At 25.3% G+C, this 14,411-nt stretch overlaps 1 protein-coding gene across 2 annotated transcripts in view; it reads right to left on the bottom strand.

The window, feature by feature from the left end:
• Nucleotides 1-5,142: 5,142 nt before the first annotated feature.
• The window catches only part of LOC111641137 (UDP-N-acetylglucosamine transporter-like), a 30,166-nt gene continuing 20,897 nt past the window's right edge, over nucleotides 5,143-14,411 (bottom strand). Inside the window, exons 5-8 of one of the 2 annotated variants that reach the window (XM_023387270.1) lie at nucleotides 13,846-14,017; nucleotides 10,673-10,791; nucleotides 10,119-10,252; nucleotides 5,143-5,394 (exon numbers count right to left, since the gene is read on the bottom strand). In XM_023387270.1, the coding sequence (XP_023243038.1) occupies nucleotides 5,316-5,394; nucleotides 10,119-10,252; nucleotides 10,673-10,791; nucleotides 13,846-14,017 (504 nt within the window). In that variant the 3' untranslated portion in view covers nucleotides 5,143-5,315. Of the gene's footprint in view, nucleotides 5,395-7,831; nucleotides 9,013-10,118; nucleotides 10,253-10,672; nucleotides 10,792-13,845; nucleotides 14,018-14,411 lie in introns of those variants that run through there. The other variant, XM_023387261.1, reaches the window with a different exon arrangement.

Below are 14,411 nucleotides of genomic sequence, written 5' to 3'. Positions count from 1 at the left end.
AACAAAATTGTTTATTGTGACAATAATGCCTGCACACATAGGCTACACTTATCAACGACTTTCTTGACAGTGAAGCCTTGTTATTTGAAATGACCAGCATCCAGCTCTGAATCTGAATCCCACAGAAAGTGTGTGGAAAATTTGTATTTTTAAATGAAACAGTAGCCTTGATAAGATACCCTACTGTATGAATTTTTGCTGTTTACTTCTATTTAAAAAAAGATAATAGTGTCATAAATATATTATAAACAGTGTATAATAAACTGTTAGAGGTACCATTTCATTTTCCAATAGTAATCACTCTGTTCTGGAGTTACCTTGAATATTAACAATATTGTCAAAATGGCATATTGATACTAGTATTTTACTGCTTTGTAAAGTATTTTCACGATCAGTAGGATACCCATTATTTTAAACAATTGTAAAAACAATTTTTTATTAAAAATACTTTTGATTGGTTGATTGATTGAATAAACTAAAATAATTAAAGTCACTATTTTATATTTTATAAAATTTATTTATAGTTTTATTTATAAATCAACAATATCTTTATAATACAATTTCTTGTAATTTAACAATGAAAGTCCAATTATTTAAAATTTCAATATTTTATATAAATCAGAAAATTAAAACAAACTTGGTTATTCTATATATTTTTCCATTACAATAAAAACATGGCACATCTCTATTATATTCTATTCATTTCTTGGTTTTTAAATATTTTCAAATTTTCTATTATATATCAATAAAAACAATAGCAATTTGTTATAATAAATAAAAAATTCATTTCTGAATGAAATGTTTTGTACATTTTCAACATTCATGTTATAGATTCAATACAATTAATTAATTATTAAAATTTACAAATATATATATTTAAAATTTATATCTTATTATACAATATATATTATATTATTTGGCAAGACTAAATTCATAAATAACTGTGATTACCTAATAATGTTTTTTCTTTAAAGTGTTATTATTGATAGTTTGATATAATTCATTACTCTCAAGACATAACATGTACCCACATACTGTACCTAACCAAGTCTTTACAAGAATTTTCTAAAATATTAGAAAGTTTATTATGTCCATATTTGTAAATAACAAATTGTACTTGTGTTGTGATACTAGTGGATGGTATTTGTGTATATACACATACATACATACATACATACATACATGTACCATGTCTTATAGATTCCTATGTGAAATATATCACATATATATTATAATTTGTAATGAATTGTTTTAAGTGTAATAATCTACATCGTCATCATCATTTCACTTATTTTCATATTTATAAAATTTAAATTGAACAAATCTCATATCTTATGAAGTTTCTTTAAGTTAATTTTTAATTAATATTCTGAAACTGATTATATAACAATTTTTCTCTTTTAACAACACAAATTTTTACTATAAGTTATAGAATAAAATATAGAAAATAAATTTTTCCCATACATCACTTGCAGCTACCAAAATTACTAGAATATCTTTGCAACATTAGGAAAAAAGTGTTATTTTATTAAGAAAAGCAGTTATTTATTCTCTGTTCTTCAAAAATATTGCAAATATATTGAATTTTAAAGTTATAATGGAATTTTTTTGAAAATCTGATGATAATTTTAATTTAAACATGTTGATTACATTTACAATTAAAAATATATAATTAAAACACGCCAGGATAAAATTCATACATTACAATATTAAATGAATAGAAATAATCACAAAAGTGTCTTTTTTAAAATCTTAACATCCTTTTCACACTTTGGAAACTAACTGTCTTTACAGTGGCGTCAACCTTCCTTTTTAGGCTACTCTTCCACCTCAATATGTAAAACACGGTTTAAAAATATTCCCAAGGTTTTTGGCATAATCATTAAATTTAATTTACAATTAAAAAAATATAATTAAAACATGCCAGGACAAAATTCATACATTACAATATTAAATGCATAGAAGTAATCACAAAAGTGTTTTATTTTAAATCTTAACATCCTTTTCACACTTCGGGAACTAACTTGAGGCAGTACAGTAACCTAAAAAGGAAGGTCAACTCCACCGTAAAGACAGTTAGTTCCTGAAGTATGAAAAGGACATTAAGATTTAAAAGAAGACACTTTTGTGATTACTTCTATGCATTTAATATTGTAATATGTTGATTACATCTTTTTCACTGATGATGATGATGAAAACTGATTGAAATCCAATTTTAAATTTTGCATAAAGTTAATTTAATAACGTAAGAAATATTTTTTCTTTGCAAGAGTTTAGCCAACAATTTGAAATTTCATAAAATCTTAATTAATTTGTTCAAGTTAATTTCTTAAATATGAAAATAAATAAAATAGTAGCTATATTCTAAATCAAACTTCTATGTATCTTACTATATTCTCAAAACAATTAATTTCAAATAGTTTCTTATATTTATAAAATATTTAAATAGCTAATATCTTTGGTCCATTTACTTTCTCTCTCCAATATTTATTAAATATATGAATTATCTCAATTATTCACTATAAGGTTTTAATTTAAATAGCAAAATTGATATAATGTATAAAATAAATATGAAAAAGTTTTCAGTTAATATTGAAAGAAAATTAAATTTATAACAAATTATTGATAGATATATAGAAATGTAATTTTTAAACAAAAAAAGTGTTAAATAATTTAGATTATGTTATATGATAATTAGGATTAACAAATAGGCATTATATAAATGCAGAGCAGTTTTTTTAATCTGCTGTTGGAATCAACAATCCTATCATCATCATTAGATAACAAAAGATTGATATTAATTTGAGTTTAGAGTGGACAAGTCATATTTTAATGTGTTTAAAACATTTACATAAATTAATGAAAAATTAAAATTTTATTAAAAGGAGACACAAAACCAGCAGAAACCTATGAAAAGCTTCAAGCAAAATTCAGAGAAGAATATTTACATATGAAGTTGTTTGGTATGAATATATCACTCTTAAAATAATATATCATCAGTAACAGACAATAAATTTGTTATGTTGGGTCTATTCTATCTGCTATACTTACCAATATCCAAAAAGTAGAATAATTGCATCTAACAGATTTGTTATTTGTAAATTTTCTGACGAAATAAAATAATAGTATCAATACTATCATTCAGGAATATTCAGTTTTCTGAAAGATATCTATGCAATGATAGTTGGAATTGCTCATTATTTTTCATTATGATGAATAATTAAACATTTTACAAAAGAACCCAAACAGAATTTCAATATAGAGGACCAAAGAAGCAATTAAAAAGAAACATTAAAACTTGCATATAAATTAAATTACAGCAATAGGCATTTTGGTCAAATAATCAAATATCAAAATATAAAATAAAATAATAAAAGAGCAAATAATCATGTGTAACAAAGTATAATTCCATCACTATATACTAAAAGATAATGGAAGCATATTTCAATTACCATTGCAACAAAAATTCTATCAGATTCCATTAGCATCAAAGACAAGTTGTAGAAATATGGTCTGTAATACAGAATATACAAACTCATATGGATTTTTTTTAAATTAAAATTCTTCAATTAATAATGGATATTATTATTAGATAGATTTTGCAATAATATCCATCATTCTAGGCCATCTAACCAAGTATAATAAAAAAAAATGCTTTTTGCTCCAAACAATATATGTTAATACCTTACACATTTAATTACTACAGAATCCTTTGACTTGGAATTGTAAACTATTTGCTATTGTTTACAAAGTTTGTACCTTACTGAGTTTATTTCTTCAACCTACAAATATTAATGGATTAACTGCTCTACATATCACAAAATAATAACTATAATTGTACTCTCAAAAGATAAAGCATTAAACTTCATCAAATAAAACAGACATTTTTATGATGCAAATATATCAGCATTTGTGATTTGATATGCACATCATAATATTAAATAGCAAATGTCATGCAAATGTAAGAAATATGCATTATATAAAACATGTTAGAATTAGAAATGTGCATTTTGATAAAAAAAAAAAAAAACAAAGTAGTCAAATTTTTAAAGTTTTATTTTTTCAAACACAGGAAAAAAAGTTCAATTCAAACTAAAATTTCAGTTTTATTTCTATTAAAAAGATCAAATTTTAAAAATATATATCTAGATAATGAATAGATGAAACAAATAATTTACTAGAGAATAATTTAGAAGTTTTCCTGTCAACAATTACAAAGTTTTAAATTTTTATATATTTTTTATATTATATAGAACAGAATATATATTCAAATATAATGTTTGATAATTTTATTTCAATAGACTTTTAATATTGAAAAAACTGAAAATAATTCTTGCAAACTGACAAATAGATAAAACATGAAAAATAGTGCAAAAGTATCAAATAATTCTCTCTGATGACTTCCAACTATTGAAATCTTTCACTTTATCATTTAGAATTCATTTCTAGTACTTAATTTTTTCATATTATGTATTCATTAGTAACAATAATAAATTGATAATTACACAGAACTTAGTTTTCTTGTAGTCTGAAAAAAATAATCTTCTAAACTTATTGTACAATTTAAACTGCCAAAATATATGAACTAATTAAATATATAAATATTTTATTTTATTTCTAGATTTACTTTATATCAACTTTAGAATGTAGAAAAATTACATTTTAGACTTGCTATTAAAATTATGTTTTGCAAATTTTAGATTTTGAATATATACAAGTTTCTATTGGTAATACAGAATGAATGTAAAAAACAGATTATTTATTTGTCAGTGATGTTAAATTAGAAAAGCTATTTAAGAAAAATTAATTTTTTGTTGTGACCAAAGTCTGTTTAATATGTATTTACTTTTATCAAGAATATATTGAAAATTTAAAATATTATACTCAAAATGCAAAAATCCAAAAATTAGCATATTAAATTTCACCAAATACTTTCAAAAAATTTTAAATTTAAGATATTTGTATAATCATCTAATATTTTTTTATCTCTCTTCTAATGCTCATAAATTAACATTTTTGAAATTTAAAAATAAGGCAAAATATGTATTGAATTTGGCATTAAATTATTTAATATATAATTTGATAACTAAAATTGTTATTTTAAATTTAATATACAAAAAACAATTTAAATAAAATTTTCATTTTGGATAATAAGTGTGTGTTTACTTTTTCTAATATTATATGATTTATGACATATGTTTTGTAAACAATAATTACAAAAGTCATCAATAAAATTATAATTAGATCACAGATTCAATTTCTATAAACTGAGCAAAATATCTAAAAACTTCAATTTTTATTACTTAATGAAAAAATCACTCTCTAGTAGGAGTCCATTGGTAACTATACAGAATTGTTGCAGCAATTACAGTTGATGCTCCAACAATAAAATATCTGTAAATATTTAATACAAAATAAACAATTTATTACTAACTAAACCTTACATTTTCTAAATATATTTAAAAATTTCTATAATATATGTTCTACATACATCAAATTTCATAAAACTATAAAAACAATTTACCATTTTAACAATTATGAAATTTTACTTAATTATTATCCAATAATTTTGACTGATTATATCAAATAGCAAACTTTAACTTTCATAATTTTTCTTGATTTTTTTTATATGTGAATTTATTTTATCTGTTATTTCTCATGATTACATAACAACAACTAAGACACAAAATATTTATTACTTCACAATAAGAAAATAAGTCTTCCAATATGTAAGTTGGAACTTATGTATAATAAATCATACTATCCACACTTTTTTCAGTAGGAATACTTGAAGTGTAGATGGGAAATAAAAGATTTATAATTAATTTTATTGGTAATAAAAGAGATGCAAAAATATATTAAGGTTTAAAAAGTTTATATGCTGCACTTTTGGTTTCCCAAATCAATGTGTAGCAATAGGCAGCAAACATTTCACATCCTTTTTAAAACTTTTGTAAATAAGTAAGTATTAGGAGTATATTAATATTATTGAAAATTTTGTGAGAATGTAGATTGATGGTCAAATTTGGAAATTAGGTTAAAAATTGGCAGAAAAACATTTACAGTACATGTAATGAAGTGTAAGAAAAAGTCACATTGACAAGTGTTGTTATTTGTTTAAAAATAACCTTAAGAAATGTTTCAACAACATACTCAAAAATATTGAGTATAAATGATAATCAGATATAAAGCAAAACTGAAAATGTTATAATTATTTATTCTATTTGATAAAAGTTCTTAAATACATAATCAATCATCTAAATATCTCTAACTGCATTACTACAATAAACCAAAAAACTCAAAAACCTTTATAACTCAGTCTATTTTTTTAATGTACCTAACGTTTTCGGTCAAATTAACTGACCTTCTTCAGGATCGAACCAAAAAATTTAATTTGCCAAACAGATATTTTAGAACATTTTTTAAAAATCTACAATCTTTGCAGATTCGATTGCGCAAGCCCATTTGAATTTTCCATCTAGCAAATTAAATTTTTTGGTTGGATCCTGAAGAAGGTCAGTTAATTTGACTGAAAACGTTTGGTACGTTAAAAAAATAGACTGCATTATAAAGGTTTTTGAGTTTTTTGGTCAATCACCTAAATCAGTGTTTCTCAACCTCTAACGAATCATCGCCCCTTCAATAAAACTGTTACATAGTGTCACCCCCTTTACTTCAAAATTCCGATGTTGAAGGCCAAGACTAACGCCAAATTCATACTGCATTGAATAGACTAGTGACTAGTATAATGTTATTTGTTTAATTGTACGATATAACAAATAAAATGTCGAATTATTCTTAATATAATATTTTACTATATCGCCCAGAAAATTGTTTTTCGCCCCCCAAAATATAAATTGTTACTAAATGCCCACATGGGGGCGATATCACCCCCGTTGAGAAACACTGATCTAAATTTAAAAAAAAAAATATATATATATATATATACATATATAGGGTGTTGTTCATTTTAATGAATCTACTAGAATAACTGAAACAATACACATCATGCAAAAAAATTTATTAAACCAAAGATGGCACTGTTGGTTTCATCATAGATGACTGTACAATTGGTGAAAACAAGAGTTTCTTACGTGGGAACATCATTTTTGTTTTATATTATAATTCTACATAAAAAACAAACTTTAATCTGGAATTTTCATGCGACCACCATATCACATTCATATGTGTTAATCTGTGGATATCTATGAAGTTCATTAAAGAAAAAAAAAATCATTAGGATGCTATTATTATTTGATAAAATCATTTTTTCTTCTTCAAATAATAAACTGATAAGAACGTTGGTGTGTCAAAGCCATCAAGCTTATGATAGAGATATATGTTGACCTTGATTAATTTTTAAAATTTGTTCTCAAGCCCAGTTCAAAAGTTCAAAGTAACTGTAAATTTTCTCAGGATATTTTTCAATTTAATTAAACTTTTAGTGGCATTCTTAATTAATTACTTTCATAGTTTTCTCCTATTATAAACATTATTCAATGAAATTTCCCTGAATGCATATGTCAATTCTCTGTCGGAAATGTCTCAATTTTTATTAACATGTTCTTGTAATACGCTTGTACAATCTGTTTGAATTCTTCCAATCATATCTTCTCTAGTTATTGGATCCTTTTTGTAGACCACATTCTTTAAATAGTACTACAAATAAAAGTCATGCAGAGTCAAGCCCAACAATTATATGAGCCATTATATTGATCAACATCATTTTATTTTCCCTTTTTCAATGAACTTCATAGATATCCACAGATTAACACATATGCATATGATATGGTGGCTGCATGAAAATTCCAGGTTAAAGTTTGTTTTTTATTTAGAATTATAATGTAAAATAAAAAAATGGTGTTCCCACTTAAGAGAATGAAGTTGACTCTATTTTCACCTATTGTAGGGTCATCTATGATGAAACCAGTAGCATCATCTTGTGGCATCCTTGAAGTATAACAACTTTGATTTAATGAATTTTTTGTAGGTTGGGTATTTTTCAAGTTAGACCAAGACTCCACTAGTGTAAAAACAGGCATAAACACCTTTGCTATAAAAACTTTTAATCACGTGATCTATTTGCGTTTGCATCTGGATTGCAATGGAGGTCCGGCTAGCAAAGTTTTTACTGTGATAGTACTATCGAAGTTATAAAGACAATGATTATATTCTACGAGTTTTTTCTGTACTATAATTACAAATGTAGTAAAATAATATCTTTACTTTCATATATTAACTTTTATTATCATATTATTAATTAAGATAATATACAGCACTTATAAGCTTAACTTTTTTCATTATATACTCCTCTAAACTGAAGGATTTTCCTTTGCCCGTCCATATCGTGTATTTTAGGCATCCATTATTATAATCAGGATACTTCTTGTCATAGATACATGAATACTTTCAGATGTTTTCAATAAATCTTACCAGATCTATTCTAGAGTAGCCGCGAGGGAACATACACAAAAGCTCATTTTCTGCCATTTTCACACTGTCACAATGACCTAGATTTCACTGACTTCTGATTGGTGGATGGTACCGTTTTACGGTTGTATTTACGTCGAAAGTTGAACACTGCTCAACTCGCTTTTACACTGGTTTTACGACCTGCTCAGGCATAAAATATCATGGTCACGTGATTAAAAGCTTTTATGGCGAGGGGTTTTACACCCGTTTTTATGCTAGTGGAGTCTTATTCCAGTGGATTGATTAAAATAAACCATCCTGTATGTCAGAAAATATTTATTAATTAAAGATTTTTCATTCATTATGTAATGAGTTATTATTTAAATGGTGCATTTTAAATGTTTATCTGTAAATTTTATACCTAAAAATATCAATGATGCAAAAGTTTCAGGTTATATAATTTATAGATTAGCATTTTTTTCCTCCTCACCTCAAATATTCCTTTTAGATTCATTCAGCAATAATTTCAAGTAACTGATGTTGAATTGAAATTGAAGACTTGAAAATACCTTGATCATTCCATTTAATTTTATGAGCATGCTTTTTATGTAATTATAAATTGACAAAAAATTAAGAAATTATTTCCAAATGAACAAATTAAAATTATTAGAAAGAAATGCTTATTTTCTCTGTAAAAATATGTGATATATTAATGAATTTGTTTTTAATATTTTTTTTTTTATTGATCAGTTTATCAAAATTGTGTTTTATACAAAATTTCCCAAAATCAGAAAAATTGTATATTCATAGTTCTATTAAAAGTTTGTGAAGTGAAATTTGTATGATTCAGTAATGCAATATAAAACCTTGATAAAAATAAGTGCTAAATAGATCTAAAACAAATAAGTAAAATTTTCTCAGAACATCAACTTAAGAAATTTTTATATCTTCATTTGCAATTATTGTAATAAAAATATTTTTATTACAAATGAAGAGACAATCAATTATGAAATCATGTAATTATATTTTGTTTATCAATATTTTATGCTTATTTGTAGCAATCTATATAAATAAAAATGTAAATGTTCATTTGTTCAAAATCTTAAATCTCCGAAAGTTCTTAGCTGATTGCTTTGAAATTTTGACATAATGTTGCATTCGAATATATGCGTGTTTTTATATTATATAGATTTCAAAATTCCTTTCACGGGGGGAGATGGACAGGATTAAGGCTTACTGTGAAGAACTCTGCTTCTATTATACTATTTTAGATGTGGTTTTTTGCATTTTTGATTGCGTTTTAATAGGGTACATCAAGAGAATGTACACTAAGAAACGATTTTTCAAAAATTCCCTCCCGCGGAGAGTGTTATACATTTATAATAGATACATTTTGAGCCACAGCAATGTGTGGCTGGGTGCAGTTGGTCATTAAAATAAAATGAATAACCATCTCTTTTTTAGCTTTTTTTTTTTACTTTAAACCATTTAAATTAAAGTCTAAGTGTTTTTGATAAAATTAATCATAAATTTTTTAATTCTATATAATAAAGCAATCGATTATATAATATCCTTATTTATTTTGTTCCCATTCAGTTTGAGAGATATATAAATTTATTCTATATTTTAATAGTTCTTTTTCAATGAATTTTGCAAATTTGTTATGTAAAAATTATCTGTGTTTAAAAGTAAATACAAATTCGTACCTTGTTGGTAAAAAATCTCCTAATAAATAATATGAACATAATGTTGAAAGAACAATAGAGACTGATGTTGCAAAACCTTTTAATATATTATCAGCATATTTGATGACTGTTGCTACCACTAAACCTCCAAAAGCCTACAAAAATTTAAAATTTTAAGATTTTCATAAAAATTAGTAATTGGGATATTTTTTAAATTCATATTTAGAAATTCTGTTTTAATAAAACTTAAAACATCATAACTTTATTACATTAATTTATTTCATATCATAAACCATTTTGAAAAATTAATGAGATAAATTAAAGCATTTTTGAAAAGGTTGAAAATACTTGCGAAATCTTTAAATCATTAAAACACAACAAAAATTTAAACACATTTAAATATATTTTCATGACATTTTTACTTAATTTTTATTTAACTATTTATTTAATTATTCTAAAAGCTATTAAAAATAATTTATCAATTTTATTAATTCAAAAAAATGTATATATTATAAAATAAGTTAGTGATTAATCATTTTATCATCAAAATATTTTTAAATAAAATTTGTAGTTACCTGAAGGAATACAACAAGCCATGCAATTTTATTGTAGCCTTGAAAAAATCCTACATTTAAAATGGTTTGATAATCTTGTATAACAACAGCAGCCCATCCCAACAGAAATCCAAAAATAGCTATAAAAGTGAATAAAATAAATACAAAACATCATTATTAAATTATTACTTTATTATTTAATAAAATATGTTATTCTTTATTTAGTAATATGTGGTTTAAAAGTCTAAATTTTAACAAGTTTTGTTTAAACTTATAACTCAATCAAGAAGTGATAAAAATAATTATTATTATTGGTATTCCTTTTTTTATTAACTTCTGCAATCTTGAAAACAAAAATATTTTTCTACATTGTAAGAAATATCAATATATTATGAAATAAGCATAATGCAGGCCTACAAGAATATATACAATGTTTTGTTTTTCAAGTATGTTGAAAAACTTAAATTCTTTAAAAGTCAAGAAATTACAATGAAAACTTTTAGCAGTTCATTAAAATAATTATAATTTGAAGTTATAATATAAAAGTAATAATATTTTATTCAATGCTGGTTACACAACATCCAAGTTCAAGTATTTCGATAATCTTGCTGCAGCTCTCTTTTCCCACCAACTGCTTTGAGATCTGATGACAAAAAGACAAGTTGGGTGTTTGCTCAACCATCCATTCCATATTTGGCAGATGTTACATATTGTATTGTATGTGTATTCAAGAGATATGGCATTGTACTTCCTATAAAATTGCAGATTTTCCTGTGCAGATTGTTATGTAATGATAGGGATAGTTTTAGCTTTTTGGAGAAGTCAGAGGTCTAATCTACATGGTCCCTTTACAGTAGACACAAACAGCAGCAAAAATATTTTATATCAAGGCTACAACTAGAAAATTGGCTTACCGCTTTCAAGAATATCAAGGTGATATCAAAAATTGTAGAACTGCTATCAAACCTGCTAGAAATACTTTAGAAAATGGTTGCAATATATTATGGGCTGATGCCACCTTACTTCAACAGTGCTCAGATTGCAGGGTCGCTTTCATACGTGAATCACTTTACATAACAAGACTTAGTTTGTGTAACGAACCTTCATTTGACCTTCCAGCAATATGGCACACATTATACAGGAAGTTAACCTGATAATTTTCATTCGAGTTAATTCTAAATTATACATTTTTCGCACCTTTTTAATTTCTACTTTTTATTTCTGTTTTATTTATTTATTTATTATTATTATTATTATTATAGTTTTTTCAATGTATTAACACATCCCATGGAATACATTTTAAATTTGCTGTTTAGAACACTTTAATGTATACAGTAGACCCCCCTATAACGCTTAGATACGTTCCACGCTAACCGAAAATTACGTTGTAGGAACGATTAAATACATGAGCCAATCGCAGCCCGATAGGTGGGAACTTTACAGACTAAGGCTGTTTGAAAGGTTTTCTTCTATAAAATTAACCAATTCTAGACTAATTCCACTCAACATTTCCAAAATACGTATAATTTTTTGGGAATAATCTGTATAAACTATGCTATAAACAAAAAATTGTAGGATTACTTACAGAGTGTGTACCGTTCGACTACGCCGTTGCTTAAAGCTGGTTTTCATCGCGGAACAGCACATTAAACGACGGCCGCGATTTCTAATAACGAATTTTTCGCATAAAAATAACTTGACCTTTGGAGACATCATTAATATAAATAATTTTTATGGCCGTTGAATAAGAAGTGTTTCTTTCACAAGAAATGTATAAAATTAGTGCTGTATTAGACTTACGGTACCTAATTTACATACTGTACAGACGATAATAAACTCAACTTACTAGCCTAAAATCTCCGTAGCGTGTTGCCAGGCGGCAGAAAGCATATATATAATTATAATAAAGTTACAATAAATTAAGTTAATATATAATTATATATACAGTACCTAATTTATATATAATTAATATATAATTATATGTACAGTACCTAATTTATATATAATTTATATATAATACTAAACAGACGATAGCAAACTCAATTTAGCCGCTCCGTAGTGTGGCGCAGGGTCGGAGGTAAGTAGTTCTGCTGCTCATCCACTATTGGTCCAGACTCTATCAATCTTGTCGCGAAACGACATTATAGGAGGTACTTTATACAAAAGTTTCTACAATTTTTTTGCTACGTTATAGGAATTGTCGTTATAGGAACGTACGTTATAGGGGGGGTCAACTGTATTTTAAATTGTAAGGTAAATAGAAAATAGATTTCTATACTGAAGACGACAATTTGAAATTAATCAAAAGTACTTTTAGTAATATTTTAAGTAAAATAATAACACTGACAGACAGTGTTAATATTTTCTTAAACTATTTGGCATCACATGAAGCAATTTTGAGCATTTTTTATTCAGTGTATTTTTTGTTTTCTATGTATTTGTTAAATAGCAATGAAATTAACAAAATCAAGTTAATTTGAATCTTTTATACAAAGTACAGTATTTGAATGCATTCTTCTTACATAGAACATAGATACACTTCTACTGGCATTGTTCTATAATATGAGCTGAAGACCATAAAACAAGCAAAGTTGGATAATGGATTATTTCTAACATAATTTTATTTTGTAAACAATGAAATCAAAATATTTTAAAAACTATGACTCAATTTAATATAAATTCTCTAATTAAACTAATGTGTAATGGAAACATAATTTATAGATTATTAATTTTTAAAAAATTCCCAATCAAAATTCCAGCAATTACTGTATTTTATAGTATATAAGATTCACCCTGATTTTGATACAGAATATTTAGGAAAAAGTACTTAGTGTATTTAAACCATACCATGCCTTTGGCACTCAGACCCTATTTTTTTTACTATATTCTGGTTAAAACAAAAAGTAAAATTAGAATTCACACTTTCATTTATCAGGCAAGAAGAAGAGTTTTAAAAAATCTTTTATGATTAAAATCTACCATAAAGGATTTCTTCCTAAATACATGCAAAACATCTTTGTGTATGTATGTTTGTTTGTTTGTTTATGTTTTTTCAAATATTGTCTGAAAAGATAATATTCAAATTATAATTAGGTAACTCAAATTATTTTTTGTTTCCACCTTTGGTCATTAATCTGAGAAATACAAAATCAATCAAATATTTGTATATTCAAAACCAGTAAACAAATACTTACAGAGTTGTATATTTCTGATCCATAATGATTGTGGTGAACCTTTCAAAAGCTTTTCAAAATATACACCACTAAATCCACTGGAAAAACAAGCAGCTAAAACAGAGGTCAAACCTACAAATTGTGAAGAGGCACTTTTTTCAACAATATTTTTTGATGGAATATCACTTGGCCACTAAAATAAAGAAAAAAAAATACATAGTTTGATTTTGATTTTATATATCAATATATATATTGATTTTATATTGATATTGATATATCAATATTGATTTTATACGAGGCATGTCCAGAAAGTAAGTACCGTTTTGGAAAAACTTGCATAAAAAATATTTTTTTAAAACAAAATTTATTTTTACATGAAAGAGCATGTCTGAAACTATTTTTCTACATAGTTACCACCATGGTTCAGACATTTGTCATATCGGGAAACCAACTTGTCTATACCCTCTTCAAAGAAAGATGCCGCCAGTGAAGACAGCCACTGCTGAACATCGGTTGTTGCAACAATCTCATGCAAAACAGTATTTGAAATTTGTGGAAACTCATCACAAAGCAATCTTATTGTGAAC

This window comes from Centruroides sculpturatus, unplaced genomic scaffold (assembly GCF_000671375.1).
Source record: "Centruroides sculpturatus isolate CEXI.00-Female unplaced genomic scaffold, Cexi_2.0 scaffold101, whole genome shotgun sequence".
In the NCBI taxonomy this organism is placed as follows: Eukaryota; Metazoa; Arthropoda; class Arachnida; order Scorpiones; family Buthidae; genus Centruroides; species Centruroides sculpturatus.
The sequence above is the reverse complement of the archived record's forward strand: the minus strand, read 5'-3'. Positions and strand labels throughout refer to the sequence as shown.